The 25,057-nt window shown below is 38.4% G+C and overlaps 1 protein-coding gene across 7 annotated transcripts in view; it reads left to right on the top strand.

Moving 5' to 3' along the window:
• The window catches only part of GIGYF2 (GRB10 interacting GYF protein 2), a 141,443-nt gene that overhangs the window by 6,583 nt on the left and 109,803 nt on the right, over positions 1-25,057 (top strand). For 5 of the 7 annotated variants that reach the window (XM_014530578.1, XM_014530574.1, XM_014530577.1 and 2 more), the window contains 2 exons: positions 13,769-13,850; positions 24,099-24,228. In XM_014530578.1, the coding sequence (XP_014386064.1) occupies positions 13,810-13,850; positions 24,099-24,228 (171 nt within the window). In that variant the 5' untranslated portion in view covers positions 13,769-13,809. Of the gene's footprint in view, positions 1-13,768; positions 13,851-14,973; positions 15,619-24,098; positions 24,229-25,057 lie in introns of those variants that run through there. The other 2 variants (XM_014530579.1, XM_014530580.1) reach the window with 2 other exon arrangements.

Raw genomic sequence — 25,057 nt, 5'->3', positions numbered from 1 at the left:
GGGAGGGGGGGAGAGAGGGAGGGAGGGGGAGAGAGAGAGAGAGAGAGAGAGAGAGAGAGGGAGAGAGAGAAGCATTAATGTGAGAGTGAAACATTGATCAGCTGCCTCCTGCACACCCCCTATCGGGGTTAGAGTCCGCAACTCCAGGCATGTGCCCTGACCTAGAATTGAACCGAAACCTTTTTGTGCACAGACGGCACCCAACCAGCTGAGCTACATTGGCCAGAGTGCGATAAAGGTTTAACAAAAGGACATAAGCAAAAGAGAGGCTTAGTGGAAATTCAGTGGTTACCTATTTATTTTTCATTGATTGCTTTTATAAATTTTAATCTCTGGGTACCTTTTACATTATTGAACAGCACTTAACTATTAGGAAGCAATAGAGAATTTGAAGGGTGTGACTTCTGTAAGTGAATCTATAGTCACATTATTTGGGTGGTAGAAGGGACTTGTTACTGTTGGTGAAGGATCAGTGAGACAGTATAAACTTGTGTATTAACATGTTTTTGTAGTCTTTAATTATTAGTTAATTCAGAAGCAAAATTGCTTAAATAATTTTTTATTACTTAAATCTTATGTTAGTATATTAGTGTATCAAGATTTTTTAAAATTGATTTTAGAGAGGAAGCAAGAGAGAGACACACACACCAATTGGTTGCCTCCCAAAACCACCCCAACCAGGGATGGACCCCAAAACCTGGGTATGTATTTTGACTGGGAATTGAACCCACCACCTTTTGGTGTATGGGATGACACCAAATCAACTGAGCCACACCGGCTAGGGCAGTATATTGAGATTTTTGATGCAAAGCCCAGGGATTATTAATAAAAGTGATCTATTATAAAGTGATGTATTGAATGACAGGTCACAGATGTGACTTCCTGTGGTACTTCTTTTTCAGCCAAGGTTTCTTTAGTAAATTGGTTGCAGCTGAATTCATTTTTAAGGTAGAAGAGTCCATTCTCATATTGTACATTTTCTTTAATCTGGATGTTGAGGTAAGGGTTATTCAAGATTTTGTGAAGTTTAAAAAGATTTCCACATAACCTCTGTAAAGGTGTCAAGGGTTTGGGGAATCTTCTCTGGAAAACATTGACTTGTAGTGAGATTATCAAATAACATGGTAATATTTATGACATTGTAATTTTCCCTAGAATAGTTCACCGTTGCTAATTTTGTTCTTGTTCTTTTATCAAAAGGGGGAGAGAAAAGAGAAACATTTACATAATGTTCAGAAATAGTGGGAGAATGATAGTAATAGCTTTTCTTATAGTGATATTGTGGTCAGTATGTTCTTTGGGAACAAAGCTCCTTTTATTCAAGTTGTCCTGGGTCTGGAGGAAGTCTCAAGAGCTCTGGTCTCTTCAGTATTGGTCCCATGGTTATAGAGACTGGCAAGGAATTGGCAGAGGTACTGTCTTGGTACTTTCTAAATAATAAATCATGGCTGAGGCTGTGAAGACATGTCCACTTCCAGGGGCTCTCATGATTAGACCCTTGGGAGTTGAAGTGGTGCTGCCCAAACCATGGCCAGTTGAGTAAAGCCATCCTGAAAGCTCAGTGGGACAGAGCCTTAATTCATGTTCTGGAATCTGATCCTCTCCTTTAATCTTTTATACTACTCCACCATAGTTAATGAAGTTTGTAATAGTGTGTTATGAGAATACATACACTTCCCTATATTGCTTGCTTAATCAAGTTGGCGGAGAGTGGAATAGAGTGGTAGATTGGGAAAGGAGAAAAAGGGACTTCCACAAAATGAATTCCTCTGAAAATTATAAGGAAACAAGAGGCCTGGTGCATGAAATTCATGCACTGGGGGTGGAGGGGGGGGGGGTCCCTAACCCCAGCCTGTGCCCTCTCACAGTCTGGGACCCCTCGCTCCTTACTGCCTGCCTGCTTACTGCTCCCTATTGCTCTGCTCGCTGCTCCTTAGTGCTGCCGCAAAGGTTTCCGCCACCTCCCCTGCTCTCGCCAGCTGTAAGCCTGGCTTCTGGCTGAGCGGCGCTCCCCCTGTGGGAGCGCACTGACCACCAGGGGGCAGCTCCTACGTTGAGCTGTCATTCCACTTGTCATAGCGACCAGTCATTCCAGCATTCAGTCGATTTGCATATTAGGGTTTTATTATATAGGATGGGGGAGAAAAGGGAATCAAGGAAAACTGAGCACTATATCAGTATGTAGTGAAAAGCTTGTGGCCTTTAAAATTTGTTTTTGTTAATCTTTACCCAAAAATATTTTCCCATTGATTTTTAGAGAGAGTGGAGGAAAGGGGAGAGACAGAGAGAAACATCGATGTGAGAGTGACACATTGATTGGTTGCCTCCCACATGCCCCTGGGATTGTGTGCCTACTGGTATAACTGAGGTACGTGCCTTTAACTGGAATCAAACCCGGGACCATTCAGTCTGTGGGCTGATGCTCTATCCACTGAGCCAAATCGGCTAGGGCACTTGTGGCCTTTTAAGCAGAGAAATGTGGGTTTAATTTTCTGTAACTTCTTAAATATATATATTTTTTATTGATTTCAGAGAGGAAAGGAGAGGGAGAGATAGAAACAATGATGAGAACTATTGATAAGCTGTCTCCTGTATGCCCCCTACTGGGACCCAACCCACAACTCCAGGCATGTGCCCTGGCCGGGAATCGAACAGTGACCTCCTGGTGGATGCTCAGCCACTGAGCCACACCAATTGGGCTTCTGTCACTTATTACCTGCCACTTTAGGTAAATAAGTTAACCACTTGAAGTTGTGTTTTCCTTACCTGTATAAAGTATATCCCGTGGTGGTTGTGGGAATTAAAAATCTAAAATGCCTAGTACAATGCCTGACACATAGTAAATAGGCTCTCAGCGAGTGGTAGCTTGTCTGATTGTTACTACTATGTAAATTGGTAATTTTGATTATAAAATTTCATATTTATAATTTGAATAGAGACATCAGTGGGTTCTGTTTGTAAGTCTTTTGTCTTTGTTTTATTTTCAATCTAACAAATATTTGAATACCTTTTTTTGTGCCAGCCAGGTGCTGGGCTAGCCATAATGGTGAGCTAAACATGAAAGGGTCTGTCTTGTGGCCGAGGCAGTTAAAAAATCATAGAATTAAATTTCATAATGTGAAAAGTCTCTCTGTCCTCGGAAAAGATACATTTTTAAAACCCTAGATACTTTTTTAATAAGTGTCACATTTTGGATCATGGTGTTCATGTCATTGGTATTTTTATGCTCCTTGATATACTTTCCAGGGTATATTTGTTTGTTCTGAGTTAATAGGTGTATTTCTTTTGTCATTTTTCTTCTTTCTCTGAGATAGACATTCTCACCTTTCTGATCTTAGGACTCCTTTATCTTTTTTTTTTTTTTTGTTAAATATATTTTATTGATTTTTTTACAGAGAAGAAGGGAGAGAAATAGAGAATTAGAAACATTGATGAGAGAGAAACATCGATCAGCTGCCTCCTGCACACCCCCTACTGGGGATGTGCCCGGAACCAAGGTACATGCCCCTGACCGGAATCGAACCTGGGACCTTTCAGTCCGCAGGCTGACGCTCTATCCACTGAGCCAAACCGGTTAGGACTCCTTTATCTTCTTAAAAGTTAGAGAACCCCAAAGAGCTTTTGGCTTTTTAGTTACATCTACATATAGTTATCATATTGAGAAATTTAAAATTATTTATTAATTTATTTTAAAATAATCTCATTACATGTTGACATAAATATATTTTTGAGAAAAATACCTATTTTCTAAAACATTTCTAAGAAGTTTGGTAAGAAGAGTGGCATTGTTTTACCTTTTTGCAAATTACTTTTGCTTTATAGAGGCAGCTGGATTCTCTTATCTGCTTCTGTATTCAATTTGTTGTTTATTACTTTGGTTGAAGTATATGAAGGATATGTATGTAGTTGGAAAAGGGAGGAGTATTTTAAGAACCTTTCCAGATAGTTGCAGGCATTTTTTGATAAACTAAAATTCAGCAAGTATTCATTATTAAAGATTAATTGCAATGTGAAATCTGAATTTATCAATGCACCTTTTGTACTGTTACATTAAAATACATTGGTCTCGCACATTTAATGGATATTTTATATTATACATTATATATATAAAAAATCACATTTGTTAATGTGAACACCCATCAAAAAAAAAAAACCTTCAAGTATTGAGAAAGTCTAAGTACTTGAAAACCTGTCAAGCTCATGGTGGTGAATAGAAGTTTCCCAAAGTTTTAATTTTTGCTTGAAAGTTTGAATTTTATAATTGGCAACAACTGTACTGTCAATTGTTTTCCGTGAAGTGACAGTTTCACTTTGTTCATTTAAAAAAATTTTTTTTCATTGATTTCAGCGAGAGGAAGGGAGAGAGGGATAGAAACAGCAATGATGAGAGAATCATTGATCAGCTGCCTCCTGCACACCCCCTACTGGGGATTGAGCCCCAAACCCTGGCATGTGCCCTGATGTGGAATTGAACCGTGCATGACCTCCTTGTTCATGGGTTGATGCTCAACGACTGGGCCATTCTGGCCAGGCATCACTTCGTTCATTTTTGAAAAATATGTTTGCTAAATATGTAGGTCTGGATAATCATGTTTGTGTGTCAGCTCTTCTTTCAAGTTAAAATAATGTTCCATGAAAAAAATGAGTTGAGTTCACAACTCAAAACAATCTCCTAAGTGTCTTTTCTTTGAGACCATGGTGTGCAGCAGAAGTGCTTTATGTATATTACCCATTTCATTACATAGAACATTAAAAAGATGTATACAAAGGGGTCAAGATGAATAAAATCAATCATTTTTACTGCTTTGTCTAGGGCATTCTTAAGTAAAACTGGCTTTTTTCTCTCCTGTGAGTATATAACAGTGGTAGTCAAGAATACAATGATTGCCAGTACATTTTGGTGCCATTAATTTGAATGATGCTAAGGAGCCAGCAACTTTCCTCATCACAGCTTTGCATGATCAGTGCAGTGCTAACACAGTGAAAAAATGCAAATAATACCTTAATATTATTATAAAAATTGTTTTGGCATCATGGATACCTTAAAGGAGTTCTGCTGGAAGACTTTGAGGATTGTTGCTCTGGGGAATGGAGCAGTTTTCAATGTTAGGTTTATATAAGCTACATTGATTTTTTTTTTAAAAAAAGCATTAATTGTTTGAAATAGAAACTGGAATAATAAACACATCATTGAAGATTTTTAGATTCAGTGAAGGTTTAGTGCTGGGTAGATATATATGTGTTCAGAAGTTGTGATTAGTTATATAATAGTCTTCACCAGCACTATTTGACAGAACTTTCTGCTGTGATAGAAATGATCAATAAATCTGCACTATCAAAGACTGGAGCCACTAGCCACATGTGACCATTTAGCACTTGAAATGTGGTTAATGTGACTGAGGAACTGCATTTTTTTTAAATGTACAAAACCTTTTTTATTACAAGTCATATTTCCTTATTTTTATATGTAGTAGGCTTTATTTATTTATTTAATCTTCACCCGAGGATATGTCATTGATTTTTAGAGAGAGAGAGGAGAGGGAGAGAGAGAGAAACATCGATCATCTATGTGAAAGATAAACATCAGTGGGTCGCCTCTCATACCCTTTCTTCCTGCACATGCCCTAACAGGGGATCGAACCCGAAACCCTTCAGGATATGGGACGATGCTCCAACCTTTTGAGCCACCCAGCTAGGGCAGTAGGCTTTATTTTTAAAAACAGTTTTAGATTTACAGAGAAATTGAGAAAGTGGTTCAGAGAGTTCCTATATATATTACAACCAGTTTTCCCTATTAACATATTATTAAGGTACACTTATTACAGTTAATGAACCAATATTGATACATTGTTACTAACTAAAGTTCATAGTTTATTTGGATTTTCTTAGTTTTGTCTAGTGTGTTTTTCTGTTCCAGGATCCCATCCAGAATACCACATTACATTTAGTTAGGGTAGATCTTTGTCTGAGGCCCTTATCCCTAGAATTGAAGTAGCCAAAGGAGAGAAAAGATCAGAGGAGGAAGGTGAGAGCCTTATCATCTGCTCTGTCACAGTTGCTTTCAGCATGAGAAAGAAATGCTAATAGGGTGGCCTTGGAACTTAGAATATTTTGCTCACATTCCCACGGAACCACTTTATGCCATTATGTCCACTTTATGCCCTTTTCTGACTCCTTCCTCAAAGGTTTGAGTGTTCCTATGTTTAAGAGGTTCTAGGACTAGGACTAGTTCTCAGAATTCTTGAGGGCTGCTAATTTCACTGTGCCATATACTATTGTCATCATCTGTTGGGAACTGAATGAAAGTTCATCTGTTAATTCATCCTTTTTGTAGTTCCATCTTCATACCACCCTGAATTTTTTCTTTATACCCTATCTCTGTTTCATTCCTTTCCAAGATATTTTTTCTGAGGACTCTGATATGTCACTTTTGTGTTAAACCGTTCCATGTGCTAAACTGTTCATAGGATGTTTTCCAGCACTTTAAGGTAGCTGAAGCCCATCTTGCCCTGATAATTTTACCTTCTCTTTCACCCTCAGGCTGCCAGTACATTTTCTTGCACAGTGGTAGGTGCAACAGCAGACAGAATCAGGATCTTCATCCTGTTTCATTCAGATGCCTGTTCTATTTCTTTACTAGGGTGACCATTCAGCTTGCTTGCTCCTGTTGTCTCTATATAATTAATACCCTTTCACACAAACATTTTCTGGTTTAGACGATAGATTATATGTCATTATTCCTCCATCTTTTGTGCAAAATCCCTTTTCCTTTGAAGTTCATGCTGACAATACAACCATGATTCCCATTATTATCATCAGATATAGACTCTGGTCTCACCCTTTGATTCATTGTCTTTTCTGCTCTCTCCTTTCTACTATTATCCTGAGGTGACTTCAGAGTTCTCCCAGGCTCCTGGTTCCTTAACTTATCTGCACTCTAATTATTCTAGTGTTTTCAATTTTATCCCTACTACACCAGCTTTTGGATATTACCAACATCTCCAATTTGTAAACTCTCTTCTGTTTTTACTTCCTTCCCCATTGTGCCTAAATCACACTTTAGCCAGAACCTTCCACTTTGCCCTCTTACTCTTCCATTCATTGCTGACAAACCCGTTGTCATCTCCTCTGTCATTTGCCTACTTACCTGAGAGAATTGAGGCCATCAAATGTGACTTATCCTCAGCCTCCTAGCCCCCCCCCCCCCAAATAACCCAAAATCACAAAAAAACACAACAATCCACAGAATGTTTGGAGGGATCCTAGTCATCTGGTTCTACTTTCCTCTTGTCACTAGTCCATAGGAGTGTAGGAGTGGAGTCTTTTTTTTTCCCCCCTTATTTGTTCTCTGAAACCCCATACCTGCTGCCTTCTCAGAGACGTCTCTTCCATGATATATTTGCTAAATTGTTTCTTCACTTTTTTTATTCTACTAATACTTTTCCATTAGGATATTTTAAATTAATTTATTATTATTTTTTTACCTGACAGTCCCTCCACCTCACACAGCCTTTGGGTCACTGACACATTCTCGGAGGGAGTGGGAGGGCCATTAGGATATATTTATCTAGAATAAAAAATGGAAAGTTTCTTTCTACTGGATGTCATTTCTCTTCACCTTTTCACAGCTGAGATTCTATAAAGAATTGACTGCATTTGTAGCATTTCCTTTCTCACTTCCCTGCCATTACTCATCCCACAGAAATCTGGCTCTGTCCCCACCCACAGTTTTATACTGTGCTCTTCAAATCACCAATGATTTCATTGTGGAAGCCAATGAAGACTTTTTAGTCTTTCTCTTTTTGACTTAAACATTTGAGACTTTTGAATTCTTCCATTAAAAAAAAAAAACTGTACCAGAACTATCTTTGTTGTATACACAAATTAGAAACTTACTAGGAAAGGATTACCCATAATTCCACCATTCAGAAGTAAAAACATTAACATCTTGTGGCATCCTTCCTATGTAATAAAAGGCTAATATGCAAATCAACCGAATGGTGGAACGACCAGTTGCTATGATGTGCACTGACCACTAGGGGGCAGACGCTCAACGCAGGAGCTGCCCCCTCGTGGTCAGTGCGCTCCCACAGGGGGAGCACCGCTCAGCCAGAAGCCCTGAGCCGGGCTCATGGCTGGTGAGCGCAGTGGCAGAGGCGGAAGCCTCTCATACCTCTGCGGCAGTACTAAGGATGTCTGACTGCTGGCTTAGTCCCGCTCTCCGCGGGCTCTCGGACTGCGAAAGGGTGCAGGCCCGGATGAGGGGAAACCCCCCCCCCAGGGCATGAATTTTGTGCACCTGGCCTGGCCTCTAGTATTTATATATATACTAGAGGCTCGGTGCACGAATTCGTGCATGGGTTGGGGCTGGGCCGGCTGGGGAGAGGGGCCACGGGCAATTGGCCGGCCGGCCCCACCCCCTGGTCCAACTCCCGGTGGAACTCCCGGTTGAAGGGACAATTTGCATATTAGCCTTTTATTATATAGGATATGTATTTTTAAAAATTTTTATTGAATTTATTGGGGTGACGGTCTATCCTATGTAATAAAAGACTAATATGCAAATAGACCAAAGGGTGGAACAATTGAACAACCGGTTGCTATGACATGCGCTGACCACCAGGGGACGCACGTGGAACATGGCAGGCGTCAGCAGCAGGCAGCAGAGTGTGGAACATGGCGGGCATTGGCCGCTGTAGGATGGTGGAGCAGGTGAGCAGGGATGCCAGACCAAGGCGGGGCACCAGTCGCTGTCATTGGGGCAAGGCTCTGGTGGTTACTGAAAATTCCTTGCTCCTGTGCACCGCGGTCCCGCCTGGCGCTCGCACCTGCTACTGGCGCCGGCCCCGCTCGCACCCACTGCTGGCGCCAGAGCCGCCGCTCACACCCACTGCCCACACCAACACTGCTCACACCCACTGCTGGCGCCGACCCCAATTGCTCTGTGCCATCAGAGGTGTGAGCGGCGGCTGCCAGCCCTGATTGCCCCTAAGGGCTTCTCCACCTCCCCTTGCCCCTGAGGGGCGATCAGGGCAGCAGCTGCCACTCACACGTGCTGACGGCGCCAGCCCCAATTGCTCCGCGCAGCCAGCAGGTGCGAGCAGGACCAGCACCTTCAGTGTGTAGGAGCAGCAGGAGCAGGAGTAGAGCTGCATACAGAGAACCAGGGGCCGTGGTGGGAGGGGCTAGGCAGGGGCACGGAGGATGGGCCGAGACCCAACCCTGTGCCTACTGCAGCCTCATGGCCCACAGTTCCTTTCTAGGTGCACAAATTCGTGCACTGGGCCCCTAGTATATATATAAAAGGCTAAGTGACTGACCAACCGGCCTGGACATATGACGTGCACTGGAAATTTAAAAATAAATGTTAACTCGCGCATGTGCGATACATATAAAGCTCTCGCTGGCACCAGTGCATGTGTGTGTTTCGATAAAAGATTGTGACCTAACGTAATCAAAACTGAAGTATTAATAGGATCTGCAGAAGGAGAGGTGGTTCTGATTCCAAGAATTGATTTGTCCCCATCTGACACTGGCCTCCCATTTAAATTAATTCGAAGACAGTTTCCCGTGATGTCAGCATTTGCGATGACTATTAGTACATCACAAGGACAAACTCTAGACCAAGTAGGACTATTTCTACCTGAACCTGTTTTCGGACATGGTCAGTTATATGTTGCTTTCTGTCGAGTTCAAAGAGCATGTGATGTTGAAGTTGTAAATACTTCATCACAAGCACTCTGAAAGTGTTTTTACTCTTAACGTGGTATACAAGGAGATATTAGAATAAGTTTAATCAATTTATCAGTCATTGTTTTTATCAATGTTTTTATATCGTTGTTTTATATCATGTTTTTGTTGCCTTTATATCATGTTTTTGTTGTTTTTATATCATGTCTTTGCTGTTATATCATGTTGTTATTGTTTATTAATCAACTTATATATTATTTTCATGTACATTTTCTAATTTTTCTTTCATCTCTGACACTTCTGTTATAGAGAAAGGGCGAATAGCGATATTAAAATATTTCTTCTAATTAATTTCCTTTCAATGTGCACGAATCTGTGCACTGGGCTACTAGTTGATTAATAAAATTATGTAGGTTTCAGTATATATACAGGGTGGAGCAAAAGTAGGTTTACAGTTGTATGTGAAACACAATTTATTCTTATATTAGTATTTATTATTGTATTATTTTCCATATTAACAACTGTAAGTGAGTACAGTTATCTCTCTCCTCTACTGCTCTGTAGATCTGGCTTCCACAGTATATGCTGGATTTCTAATACCCTCTTTTCACTTTAGCTCTTGCTAATTCATTCTCCTCCTGGCATCCTGAATGATCTTTCTGAAGTGCAGATTTCATCCTGGACACTTCCTTGCCTGAATCTTTTTATATAGCTTTTCATTGCCATTGGGGTATAAAATACAATGACTTCAGTGATATGGCCACTGCTTTATCAAGCTTCACTTTAGTAGTTTTTAGTCTTATTGATGAAATGGAAATCTCCCAAAAGAATCTAGCTCTTCCCCTTTCTATTTTTTTGATACAGTGAATGTAGACAAAGCTAGAATCAGTGAATTTGAGTTTAGGAGAAAGGTTAGGGCCAGAGATATCTAGCTATATGCTTTTTCTCTTCTTTCAATTTTTGGCTATAGTTCTGTAGATTTACTTCAAAATCTATGTCTCCCCAGCCCTACTCTACACTGAAGTTCAAGGTCTATTATGGTCTTGTAGATGTCTTTACTAGGAGTTTTGATGATGCACAGCAGGTTTAAATTATTTTAAAGAGGGGTAGGCATGACCAGAGCAGTGCTTTAGGAAGGTTGATCTTTTGGGATGTGAATAGTTAGAGACTGAGTCAAGAAAGCCAATTAGAAGTTTTATTCTAATAATCTAGACATGACTTAAAAGTTTCATTATAATGAAAAAAAATGCAAGAGGAATTTTGAAGGAGAAATTGACCAAATTTGAGACAAAATGATTGGATATGAGAGAGAGAAGCAAAAGGAGTTTCAGATAACTCTGGGGTTTTGAGCCTGGCTTATCGGTGAATTGTAAAAAACAGTGGTACCTTGATCAGTTGTTGATGAGATAGGTATCCAGGAGGAACAAACATCTGGAAATGCCACACAGGTCATGGCAGAAAAGAAATTTGTAATTTACAATAGGGGCGAGGCATCTCCTCAGGAAGCTGGGCAATTTAGAAATTTCTGAAGTGCAGATTTCATCCTGGACACTTCAGTATATATACAGGGTGGAGCAAAAGTAGGTTTACAGTTGTATGTAACGACACCCCCACTCCCTGCATGGTATTCCCTGTGATTTAGTAGGCAGAGTTCTACCCAGAGTGTTAGTGGAGAAATAACAAAAGGTTCAAGACAATATCTAAACAGAATTTATAGTTAAATAAAACATGGGTACACTGATGAAAGTTAGAAACGGAGAAACTTTTGGGGAATGCTGACTGCATAGGAAGGAAATGAAGATAGGAAAAAGTAACAATATTGTTCTGATCTTGGTGGATAAAGGAGGAAATGGTTTCAAGAAAAAGCACATGGTGGGAACATAGCATCTAGAGCAGCCGTGGGCAAACTACATTTGAAATGAATAAAACTAAAAAAAAAAAAAAAGACGGTACCCTTTTATGTAATGATGCTTACTTTGAATTTATATTAGTTCACACAAACACTCCATCCATGCTTTTGTTCCGGCCCTCCGGTCCAGTTTAAGAACCCATTGTGGCCCTCGAGTCAAAAAGTTTGCCCACCCCTGATCTAGAGTCTGGTTCAAATACTCCTGTCAGAATGCAGAGCTGTTTTCTCATGGTCACAAGTCTCGTGGGGGGTTTGAGTTAACATTTAGTAGAGTAGGGTTTAAATGGTGGTGAAGCCTATACTCATTTTAATACCTCACTGCATCCTTGGAAAGGACAATTGAGGAAAAAAAGCCTAGTTTCCATTCTGACTAATTTATAATTCAGAGGCATCATGTAAGACAATCCCTCCAGTACATATAAATACATTAGAACTGGGCTCATTTAAATTGATTTAGAAGGAGCAATCTGAGGTGTAGAATTTGGAATTAGTGATTACAGTACTTCAAGAATTTAAATGAGATTTCTTCAGGAGTCATAACTCTTATATTTTTGCTTTAGTTCATAAAGGAGAATGAGCAGAACTCCATTCTGAGTAATGTTGGTCTCTTTAGTTCAGTGATGGTGAACCTTTTGAGCTTGGCGTGTCAGCATTTTGAAAAACCCTAACTTAACTCTGGTGCCGTGTCACATATAGAAATTTTTTGATATTTGCAACCATAGTAAAACAAAGACTTATATTTTTTATATTTATTTTATATATTTAAATGCCATTTAACAAAGAAAAATCAACCAAAAAAATGAGTTCGCGTGTCACCTATGTCACGCGTTGTCATAGGTTCACCATCACTGCTTTAGTTGATAATTAAATTGTTTGAATTATTATTCTTAGGTTCTTAAGAGTTCTAGGGAAATCCTTACATCTTCTTATGAAAACCCTGTTGTAAATGGTAGCTAGGGTCCCAGATCAAGGTATTAAAAAAACTTCTGAGCTTTTAATATTGGTACAGTATGGTAGTTTGGCATTACCTAAAGGTTTTTAGGTGGAGTAATAAAGAGGACTGAAACAGGATTTTCTTTTTTGTGGTGAGAACCTTTAAGATCTACTCTCTCAGCAATTTACAATATTATTAGCTGTAGTCACCATGCTGTACATTAGATCCCCAGAGTTGTTAATCTTATAACTGAAAGTTTATATCCTTTGACCAGTATCTCCCCATTTCCCTCACTCCCCCAGCCACTAGTAACCACTACTCTCCTCACTGAGTTTGGCTTTTTAGATTCCACATATATGGAATATCATACAGTATTTGTCTTTGCCTATCTGACTTATTTCATTTAAGCTCTGATATCTTAAAATTGCTTTTGGAAGACTACTTATGAAATTCATTAACTTACTGCTTTAGCTTGATGGTCCAAGATAATTTTTAAAGAATCACTAGAGTGTAAAGTGCTAAGCAGAAATTGGGGAGAGTTGTGGCGGAAGCTGTGAGATAGGTAAGGGGGGGCGGTCCTTATTTTAAGAATCTTTGATATATCTCATGGTAATGGGAGAGCCCTTAACAAGGGAGTAATATAAATTAAAATGGAAATCTCTTATCCTTCATTCACTCCCCATTGCTCTTAGGCAGTGGTTCTCAATCTTCCTAATGCTGCGACTCTTTAATACAGTTCCTCATGTTGTGGTGACCCCAATTTCATTGTTACAAATTGAACATAATTAAAGCATAGTGATTAATCACAAAAACAATATGTAATTATATATGTGTTTTCCGATGGTCTTAGGCGACCCCTGTGAAAGGGTCGTTCGACCCCCAAAGGGGTCTCGACCCACAGGTTGAGAACCGCTGCTCTAAGGTGAAAGTAGAAAATCCTTAATTTGGTTTCCAGTGCTCTGCATAGTCTGTTCCCATCTATCTCACTAGCTTCATCTTATACCATGCCTCCTTTCTTTAGATAAACATAAAAAGATGGTGAATTGGAATGTAAGGGTGATTATATTAATTTTACTTTGCCTGCTATATCGTTATAAACAGGGGTTTAAAAACCTCATCTGGTGACTATGGTTGAGAGGAGCATAAGCAAAACACACTCCCTAGCTATACTTTCTTGGCTGGAATTCTGCATTTAATCTTGACTAACTGTATGGAGATATTTTTCTCTTTAACAGGTTTCTCCACATATAAAAGTCTTGTAAACATACTGAAAAGAATGGCAGCGGAAACACAGACACTGAACTTTGGGCCTGAATGGTGAGTTTTCAAAATCTCATCTTTTTGATATTGGATGACTAGTACAGTAGTAAGGTATTTTTACAGGTGTTAGATGGTTTATATAAATGTGTATGTTTTTGAGACTGCTTTATGTGCTTAGTTGAAAACAATGTATTTAGCCTAGGAATAAATTATATTTGGTTAATGACTATATTATAAACTTTATTTTAAAACATTTCTTGGTTTGGTTATGTTACAATAGTGGAATTAAAATATCTCACAGTCCCTATCAAATTATTTACTTTTTGTTTCAGCCCTTGTCTAGGTGTATGTACAATTTTATATAGTTGAAACATTTATATGTGTATGTTTTCTGTTATACTGTTGTTTGTGAGTGCTGTTCATAGGCTCATTTAAAAGTAGTTTTTGTTAAATTATTATTTGAATTTTATATTATTGATGGGCTAGACAGGTGGTCCAGAATTATATTGGCTGTTAACAGAAGCCCATCTAGGATTGGATTAGCATTTGCCATAATTATAACTGACCTTTGAGTCTCTTACAGATGTGTTTGGACCCCGAATATGGAATTCTCATGGAATTTTGAGATCCATCACATTGTAGTGTGACTTTTACCCCTTTCTTCCTTTCCCCTCAAAGTTGGTGATTGAAGATCTTCTCCTCAGTGCGTGAATAATGTAGTTCCTTTTCAAACTTTCAACCAGAGGCATTTGGAATACATTGGAATAGTGTCTTAAACATTGTTGGTTTTTTGGGTGGTGGTGGTTTGATAAATGATGCAGACTTCTTGTAGTAACTCCCTGTCTGAGGATTCTTATTAACTTCCCTTTGTATATGCATTTCTTTATATATATAATTTCTAAATTTTCTTGGCTCTTATCGCTTAGCATTTGGAGACTGAGGAGAAAGTCTCCAAATTTGAAGTTCTAAGAACTGATGCATCTTATGTACTTTGAGCAGTGGTTCTCAACCTTCCTAATGCTGCGACCCTTTAATACAGTTCCTCATGTTGTGGTGACCCCCAATTTCATTGTTACAAATTGAACATAATTAAAGCATAGTGATTAATCATAAAAACATTATGTAATTATATATGTGTTTTCCAATGGTCTTAGGTGACCCCTGTGAAAGGGTCATTTGACTCCCAAAGGGGTCGCGACCCACAGGTTGAGAACCGCTGACTTTGAGAATTTATTTTGGAAATGTTGATACAAGTAGTGCTGCACCTGTTTTAGTTCTTGTTTATATTAAAAAAATAATTTTCTTATTATCAAATTAATATGAGTTTCCCGACAATCTGAAATTGGAGTGTTCCTATGAAACCTTTCATAAGCTGAAATGGTATAAAGTGAAGAAGCAGTTACTTTAGGGACTTGCTAGCAGATGCACAAAATAAATGGAGATAAAGCACAGATGCTCATAGACACAGTTCAAAGCCATGGTGGCTAACGCTGAGATGCTGAGTACAGTTCCTTGCGGAAGGAGCTTGAGGCCATTCTCACTGTTCAATATTAACTACTCAATAATAATTGCTTATTGCAAGACACATGCTGAATGCTATTTCACTTTTTGACTTTTCTCGTAAAAGTGAAAATCCTCTTTGGATTTCTTTTGGCTAGCGAAAACAGGTACTAATATAGGTCTTTCGCAAAAGCGAAGTGGTGTAAAATGAACTTCGAAAAGTGGGGGATATCTGTATGTTTTTAGAAAAATGAGAAATTACTAGTAAGCCAGAAGAAGATATAATCACCGTAATTTCACCAGCCGTGATAACCACTGTTAATAGGTTGGTATATCTTTCCAGCTAGTTTTATGTATGCTTATTTGTGTGTGTATATATATATATATATATATGTTTATTTTTCACAAAAGGTGGGATCATACTGTACATTCAATTTTGTAACCTGCTTTAAAAAAATAACTATGCCAAAAATACCTTTTTATCAATAAATATTTTCTGTTACCTTAAATGGTTGCATTGTATGGATGTATCATTTATTTAATCTTTTAGAAGTAGCATATATAGGCTGTTCTCAGTTTTTCATTATAAAAATATCATTGACGAACATTCTTAATAGTTAACTCTTTTTATTCACATCTTAGAAACTTTCTTTACCAGGTGGATTTAATTTATATAGCTTACCTTGTAAGCTATTTTCTGTGCCCTCTTATTTTTTTTAAAATTTAATTTAATTTTTGTTGTTTCATTCTTTTTTACAAATGCTCTTTTATTTTATTTTTATTTTTTAAAGATAAATATATTTTAATATTACATCCAATAAGCTTTAATATTTCAAGAAAAACAATCTTAAATATAATAATGTTACATGCAGTAAACATTAATATCTCAAGAAAAATGATTTTAAATATGATGTTACATGCAATAAACACCAATTATTCAAGAAAAATTATCTTACATATAATATTACATGCAGTAAACATTAATATTTCAAGAATAAAAGGATTTTAAGTATAATAATACCAAAACTGTACTAACATAGTATGATATCACAAAAGTTGTTGGAAATATTAAAAATTTGCAAATAACAGGATTACTTCTATTATATTCTAGTATATATTGTTTCCCTCTCTGGCTCTATTTTTGTTCATCAGTTTATGTTGTTCATTATATTCCACAAATTAGTGAGATCATATGATATTTACATTTCTCTGACTGCGTTATTTTGCTTAGCACGATGCTTTTAAAGTCTGTTTTGTCGGATGTGAGTATTGCTACTCCAGCTTTTATTTTCTTTTCCATTTGCATGGAAAGTTTTTTTTTCATCCCTTCACTTTCATCCTGTGTGTGTCTTTTGTTTTGAGGTGGGTCTCTTGTAGACAGCATATAGTTGGATCATGTTTTTGTATCTATTCAGCTACCCTACACCTTTTGATTAGAACATTTAATCCATTTACATTTAGGGTATCATTGAGAGGTACTTATTTATAGCCATTTAAATTCTGTATGGCTAGGTTTCTCTCTGTTTCTTCTCAGCAATACCTTACAGCAATCCCTTTAGCATTTCTTGTAATGCTGGCTTGGTGGTGATGAACTCCTTTAGCCTTTTTTTTGTCTGGGAAGCTCTTTATTTGACCATCTATTTTGAATGATAACCTTGCTAGATAGAGTAATCTTGGGCTCAGATCCTTGCTTTCCATTACCTTGAATACTTTATGCCATTCCCTTCTGGCCTGTATAGTTTCTGATGAGAAATCAGGTGTCAGCCTTATGCGAACTCCTTTGTAGGTAACAGTTTTCTCTTGCTGCTTTTAAGATTCTCTCTTTGTCTTTAATTTTTGGCATTTTAATTATGTGTCTGGGCATGGGTCTGTTTTGATTCTTTTTGTTTGGGGTTCTCTGTGCCTCCTGAATTTGTGTGACTTTTTCCTTTACCAGGTTAGGGAAGTTTTATACCATTATTTCTTCAAACACCTCTATTCCTTTCTCCCTTTCTGCCTCTTCTGGCACACCTACTATTCTAATATTGTTACGTTTCACGTTGTCCCACAGCTCCCTTAAGCTGTCCTCCTGTTTTTTAATTGTTTTTTTTCTTTTTGGTTCTCTAATTGAGTGATATTTTCAACTCTGTCTTCTAATTCACTAATTCGATCCTCAGCTTCACCTAATCTGCTGTGTATTCTTTCCAATGTGTTCTTTATTTGTGTTATGTCATTCTTTATATCAGACTGTTCTTTTTTCATAGTTACTATATCTTTTTTCATACTGTTGAGCATTTTTACCATCATTACTCTGAACTCTGTTTCAGATAAATTTCTTATCTCTGCTTCATTTATCTCTTCTTCTGGAGAATTTGCTAATTCTTTCATTTGGGGGTTGTTTCTTGGTTTCCTCATTTTGGTTGTCTGTTTGGGTTTGTGACTATGTTTTAGGTAGATCCTCTATACCAGTGGTCCGTGAGGTCCGAAAGGTTGGTGACCACTGCTCTATACCTCTCAATCTCTAGTGCAGGACAGTGTTAAAGGCTGTTGCTGACTAATTGGATCAGGCTAAGACTCAAAGCCTCCAGAGACCTCCTCTGTCTACAGACTAATAGGATTCCGACCTGAATTGCACCCAGGCAATCATCAGGTGTGGCAAGAGTTTTTTCAACAAGGTGGGGCAGTGGCTTCTGCCTGCAGGCTAATGTTACTTTTAATCTCTTAAGTGGCCTCAGGGCAAGGTGTTTTCCAATAGGGTGTGTTGACTGTCTTCCCCCCAGGCAAGGCAAATGTCTATGTGGAAAAGATGTCCTCCACTATGTGAGGGAATGACTCAGCCCAGGAAACTTGGAGTGTCTGCCTTCTGAGCTTTATCCCCCGAGTCCCCAGTCCTGGTTTCTGCTCTCACAGCTCCAGTCCACTTCACCCTCCCTCTGCCAGAGCACAAGGTGGGTGGCTCCACAGGGAATTCTTGTGTGTTGGCCCTTTAAGAGGGTGCTCGAACTTTCAGCTGCCACTCCTTGGCAGACAGCACCCCACTGCTTTTCACAGCTAGATGTTATGTGGGTACCCTTCTCAGATTTGGTGCTCTCTGCTGGGGAGCCCAGCTTGGGGATTAGATCCCAGAGTTCTCAGTGGCACCCCCCTTACAGCCGAGATATCTCTCCGGGACTTCAGTTGCCGTCTATGGGTGCCCAGCCAGCCCTTTTGCGCCTCCGCCCCTCTACCAGTTTCTATGCTTTGTTTCTTGGGTATCAGGGTTCTCTCCTGTGAGTTTTCCATTGATTATTCAGGAAGCCTTTCCATATTTCAGTTGTAATTCCAGCTTGTTCCTGGGAGCATGTCCGTGCAGCATCTTCCTACTCTGCCGTCATTTTTAATCTCTTTGTAAATGTTCTTTTGTATTTACATTCTCATATCTCTGTGTAAAAACATGATTAAAATCATCAGTAAACTTAAGGAAACTTTTTTTTTCCCTGGATCCCTCTATTAAGGAATAACAAAGAGAGAGAACACCGGGAATTTAGCTAAAATAAAAGAAAAAAACTCCTAGTGATATTCTAGAGTCCTTACACATTTCGTTTGATGCCTTACACCACAGGTTGGCCTGTGAGACTGTAAATAAAGTTTTTGTAAGTAAAGTTTTATTGGAACACAGTCACATATTTGTTTCTATATTACCTGCCTGTTTTCACACTGCAGTGACAGGCTTGAGTAGTTAAAACAGAGATCATCTGGTTCAAAAATCTTAAATATTTACTCTCTGGCTCTTTAGAGAAAAATGTTTGTTGGCTCTTGGCATAAATCATGGATGGATTCCTAAAGGCATTTCAGTGTGTCATTGATCCAGTCTATGGATAGTCTTTCACATCCTTTTCATTGGTACACTCAAGTTTTGTTTGATGAGCCCAATGGTTTCATATAAAATTTGAATTGAGGTAACTTTAGCAGAGGACAGGTAATAGTCCCATGCTTAAGCAGTAGCTTTACCTAATTGCTACTTCTGTTATCCCGCAGGCGTTAGAGTTTAGGAGCCTTAGTCATCTGTAATGCTGATAAACTGAGGAGTGAAAGTTTAAATAGGCAGCTGCCTTCTTTGTACCATTTATCAAAATTCCTTCTGGCAAAGGGAATGTATAAGATCCTTAAATAACTCAAGTAACCCCGAGCTAAAAAGGTGCTGTGTTTTTCTGCATGTTAGATTACATTCATTGTGAAGCTTCAGGTAAGGAGCTGTGTCCAGAATACTTGAGAATCAACATTTTCACACTGAATCAGTGTATAACTCTGAATCATACAGAAATATTTAGTGATACTAGATTCTATTTACTAAGATCTTAATTTTTATAATGATGTAAAACTATATTCAATAAGAGGTGGATAAAATGAAGAAATTTATTTGTACCTGGGACAGAAGTGAAGATGGGAGAATATTGCAAATTGTGGTAGGTTTAGTTGTGAATGACCATAAGCTTGGAGTTGATTATTTTTTAAGGTAGATCTGTGGAATCATTAGGTTTTAGCTTATCTTTTTATTTAGAATAAAGAAATATATTACATAATTTCCAAAGCAGATTAAAGGGTATGGTAGATTTAATGGAGAAGTAAATAATTTCTAGGTTTAAAACAATAGTCACTATAAGTCTTTACACAAATGTTAGTTACTACCTTTGATCTTTCCTGACCATCTATATAACACCTTACCCTTACTCTCTATCTCCCTTCCTTGCTTAATTTTTCTTGAATGGTCTATATCAAATACAACATACCAAATATTGAAATCACTTCCTTTATTATTTGTATTCCATCCTTCAGCCTCCACTAGACTATGTGCTCCATTGGAAGGTACTTTGGACTTGATTATTGTATAATTTGTCTAGTGCTGTATCTCCAGTACCTAGCAAATAATTGATACTCAATAAATATCTGTTAAGTGAGTGAATTGTTAGAAAGTAAGGTCGTTTTTAAGTTTTGCTATTGTAAATACGTATATACATCCTTGAACAGTTTTATTTGTATTGTTGATTATTTACTTTGGATTAATTTCTTGAAAATAAAATTATTAAATCAAAAGTTTTCATTTTTAAAGCTTTGGACGATATCTGAACAGATTAACCATCAGTAAGATTGTATGAATTTAATTTTTTTTTTTAATCCTTAACCTAGGATATTTTTCTATTGATTTTTAGAGAGAGTGGAAAGGATGGGGAGAGACAGAAACATCCATGTGTAGAGAAACATCTACTGGTTGCCTGCCGCATGCGCCCTGACCAGAGATGGGGATCAAGCTGCAGCTCGTAAGGGCCCTTAACTGGGTTCGAACCCAGAACCCTTCAGTCCATTTGGCTCTCTGTTCATTGAGCCAAACTAGCTAGGACTGAATTTAATTCTCATCCCTTACTTGTTTACTTCATCCTTGACAAAATGCTCAGTACTATTTTAAGAAAACTTTTTTCAGTTCTAAATCTGGTAGGTACAGGTTTTACAGAATTTTTTGTTTTTAGTCCTAGTAACAAAATAATACATGCTCATTCTAGAAAACCTTGGAGGAAACAATAGTACAAAAGGGGAAAAAAAAATCTAAGTATCCTTAATTCTACTACTCAAAGAACCATTGCTAACATTTTGGTTTGTTTCTTTCTATTCTTTTTTTCTTGCAAATATTTGTAGGTGTACTTTAAGGCATTTAAAAACCAAAAACAATAAAACCCCAACAAATTCATTATACTTGTCTTATTTGGGAAATTTTTTTTTGAGGATGAAAAGTCTACTCAGATAAGTTTACCTAATAAAGAGATTTATTATAGGGGAAATAATTACTGATAGTTCCTTGGCTTTATGGGGAAGGAGCCATTGACCTCTTTGGGGTCACTGTCTCCTGTCCATGGCATTAAGAAAGTTATCCCACGTCTTGCAAAAAGTGAGGCACTTCTGTTTTCTTCCAAAGCACTTTGTTTATACCTATTTTAAAGTAGTTGCAACTTTGGGTGGTTGCTACATGGGATTTCCTTATGGGAGTTCCTTATGCTCTTGCTGCGTTTATATTATGTTCAAAATTGTCCATAATCAAATGTTTAAAACAAAAAAGTAAAAAGAAGAGATAGAAACATTGGGGGGAAAATTGTATTTACTATGCATATACTGTTTTTTTCCCTGCCATTTTTGAATAATATGTAAGTATTTTACTATGCTTGGTCTTAATATTTTTAATGTGTAATAGTAGATTATTCCCCATTTTTTTACTTTTGTGAATAAAGCTTAGTGTTTGGGGGATTTTTTTAATGCTTCTGTCGAATTTTTCTTGAGGCTAAAGTTATTGAATTAAATTGTTGAATTAAGGTCCCATTTACCCTTGGTATCTATTTGTAGAACTTTGGGCAGCCCCCTGATCATCAGCTACTTCTGATAGTTCCCACTTGCTGTTTGACACAGTGCTGTCATTCTTTGCTAAGGTTCCCTCCCTTCTTTTTATTTTTTTAAAATAAAAACATCTCAAAATTAAACAAAATATTATTTCCCAGTTTCATTTTTCAGAGGCAACGGCTATTATCACCTCAGAGTACAATTTTCTTTTTCTTCTTAGTGGTGAATATGGCTTTTATATTTTTTCTCCTTGTACTAGTCATTGCATTTTCAAATTCTCTACATTAATTGATTTTATTAAAAATGACTTTTGTATCCTGGCCAATTTTGCTCAATGGTTAGAGCATTGACCTACGGGTTTGATTCCTGGTCAAGGGCATGTACCTCAGTTGCAGGTTCAGTCCCTGGCCACCATCAGGTGATAGAGGGAGGCAGCCAATTGATGTCTTTCTCACGTTGATGTTTCTCTCTTCCCCTCTTCCTCCTTCCCTCCCTCCCTCCCTCCCTCCCTCTATCCCCTCACTCTCTTCCAAAAATGGATGGAAAATAGCCCTAGCTGGTTTGGCTCAGCCTGTGGACTGAAGGGTCCCAGGTTCAATTCTGGTCAAGGGCACATGACCGTGATGTGGGCTTGGTCCCCAGTAGGGGGCATGCAGGAGGTAGCCGATCAATAATTCTCTCTCATCACTGATATTTCTATCTCTCTCCCCTTTCCTCTCTGAAATCAATAAAAATATATTTAAAAAATTAAAAATGGAAGGAAAATAAATAAAATGAATTATGAAATATTGCAGGAATATGAAAGTGTAAATTGTAACAAACCCCCACGTACTCAGCGCCAAGTTGAAAAAATAAAACACTGCAGATATAATTAGTAAAGCACTATTTATTTATTTATTTTTCTCACCTTAGGACAGCGGTTCTCAACCTGTGGGTCGAGACCCCTTTGGCGGTTGAATGACCCTTTCACAGGGGTCGCCTAAGACCATCCTGCATATCAGATATTTACATTACGATTCATAACAGTAGCAACATTACAGTTATGAAGTAGCAACGAAAATAATTTTATGGTTGGGTCACAACATGAGGAACTGTATTTAAAGAGCCAGAAGGTTGAGAACCACTGCCTTAGGATATGTTTGTTGCTTTTAGAAAGAGGGAAGGAAGAGAGAAGAGAGAGAAACATTGATGTGAGAGAGGAACATTGGTTGCCTCTAGTACACGCCCTGACTGGGTATCAAACCCGCAGCCTGGGTATGTGCCCTGACTGGGAATCAAACCCTCAACCTTTTGGTGTACGGGACGATGCGCCAACCAATTGACCCACCTGGCCAGGGCTAAAGCACCCTTTACACCCTACATTCTTTTGCAGGTAGAACCTTATCGCAAATTTTATATTTGTCAGTTCATTTTGTGTCTATGCTTTTGCTATGTTTTGTATGTGTGCTTAAATAGCAAGTTTATATGTATTATATAACTTTCTTTATAAGCTTCGTATTTTTCTTTTGTGTAGAATACTTTGTTTCATATTTTATTAAATATTAGCACATCATATTCTTTGAAATAGTTGTTCTAATTTATAATCCCACAAATACTGCATGAGAATTGTTTTACATTCTTACCAACAACTGGTATTATCAGATTTATTCATTTTTATTAAAACTTTTGTTTTAATCATATGTTTATTTTATAATTTGGAGAAAAGCTTCTCGAGGATGTGCCATGATACCTTTTAGGTTAAGTAATTGCCACATGGTTGTCTACTTATTTCTCAATGAACTACTCTCCTAGTGTGCTATGACAGCGGGTTTTATTGAAGCTAAAATCTTGGATACCTTGAGATAATGGGATTTCTTTCTGTTCTTTTAAAGAACTAAAATGAAAATTTTTATAGTATCTATATCTCTCTCTCTATAAAAGCCTAAGCAACCATTACGACCAGTTGACTGGTTGCTATGATGCGCACTGACCACCAGGGGGCAGACGCTCAATGCAGGAGCTGCCCCCTGGTGGTCGGTGTGCTCCCACAGCGGGAGTGCCACTCAGCTGACCAATGTGAGCCAGACGCTGGGCTCACGGCTGGCGAGCGCAGCTGTGGTGTCGGGAGCCTCCCCCACTCCCGTGGCAGTGCTACCAAGTACAGCAACGGCAGACACAGCGTGGCCAGGGTGAGCGGGAGTGGCACAGCGCCTGGCCCGGGCTTGGGCTCTTCCCCAGCCACCTGTCACTTTGCGCACTACTACAACCCTTGGGTAATGTTGGACTGCCGGGGATGGGGCTGAAACCGGCAGTCCGACATCCACCAAGGGGTCCCAGATTGCGAGATGGCACAGGCCAGTCTAAGGGACCCCACCGGTGCATGAATCCATGCACTGGGCTTCTAGTATTATATAAAAGTAAAAAGTTTATACTGCCAGAATGTTTGACACTTCATTATTGTATTCTGTGTGTCTCCTTTTCTAGGCTCCGAGCTCTGTCCAGTGGTGGGAGTATTACATCCCCTCCTCTTTCTCCAGCTTTGCCAAAGTATAAATTAGCAGACTATCGTTATGGCAGAGAAGAAATGTTAGCACTTTTCCTTAAAGACAACAAGGTAAGAAAGGAAAGAATTAAGAATTATTCTGAATGAGTTGTTGGGTTATGTGCAGTGATGTATTGATATATGAAGGACCCATGGTTTTCCCTTTCTACCTTACCTCTTTTTTTCTGCTTTTGAAACTATAATAGTTAACAGGTGGTTGTTTTTTAATCCTCACCTGAGAATATTTTTTCCATTGATTTTCAGAGTGGAAAGGAGGGTTGGGGTGGGGTGGAGAGAGAGAGAATGGGGGTGGGGGGGAGATCAATTGGTTGCCTCCTGCAAATGCCCCCTGACCGGGTCCTGGGATTGAACCTGTAACCCAGGTACATGCCCTTGATCAGAATCAAACCCGAGACCCTTCGGTGCGCAAGCTGACCCTCTAACCCCTGAGCAACGCTGGCCAGGGCAACAGAGGCTCTTCTAAGTGTAATGTATTCTTTTTTTTTAAAAGAGAAGGCCTATGATTTCAGTATAAGATCGACAGCTTCATGCAAACAGGAAGAATAGTCAACACTTAATGTTTTGTCTAACTAGTTTCCTTTTAACCTTTTATTCATGTCTATTTCTACTCCAGTTTGATGGCTGAGAAAGGAAGAATTTCTCCCTTCTTTTTATTGCACCTCTTATTATTCTTTCCAGTTAGGGAGAAGAGCAATTGTTTCTCTTTTTCTTTCCCTTTTGAGTTAAATGTAAAATTTTTAGTGGAGAGAAAATCTTAAAATGTAATGCCACATTTGTGTCACTTACAAATGATCAAAACTCAAACAGTATTAAATACGCTTTTATTATTTGACTAATAACAAATAATATTTTCTATTTCAAAGCATACTTTGTTTTTAAT

The sequence above is a fragment of the Myotis brandtii genome, unplaced genomic scaffold (assembly GCF_000412655.1).
Source record: "Myotis brandtii unplaced genomic scaffold, ASM41265v1 scaffold744, whole genome shotgun sequence".
Lineage (NCBI taxonomy): Eukaryota > Metazoa > Chordata > Mammalia > Chiroptera > Vespertilionidae > Myotis > Myotis brandtii.
Note: the sequence above shows the minus strand (reverse complement) of the source record. Positions and strands in the feature narration are given on the sequence as shown.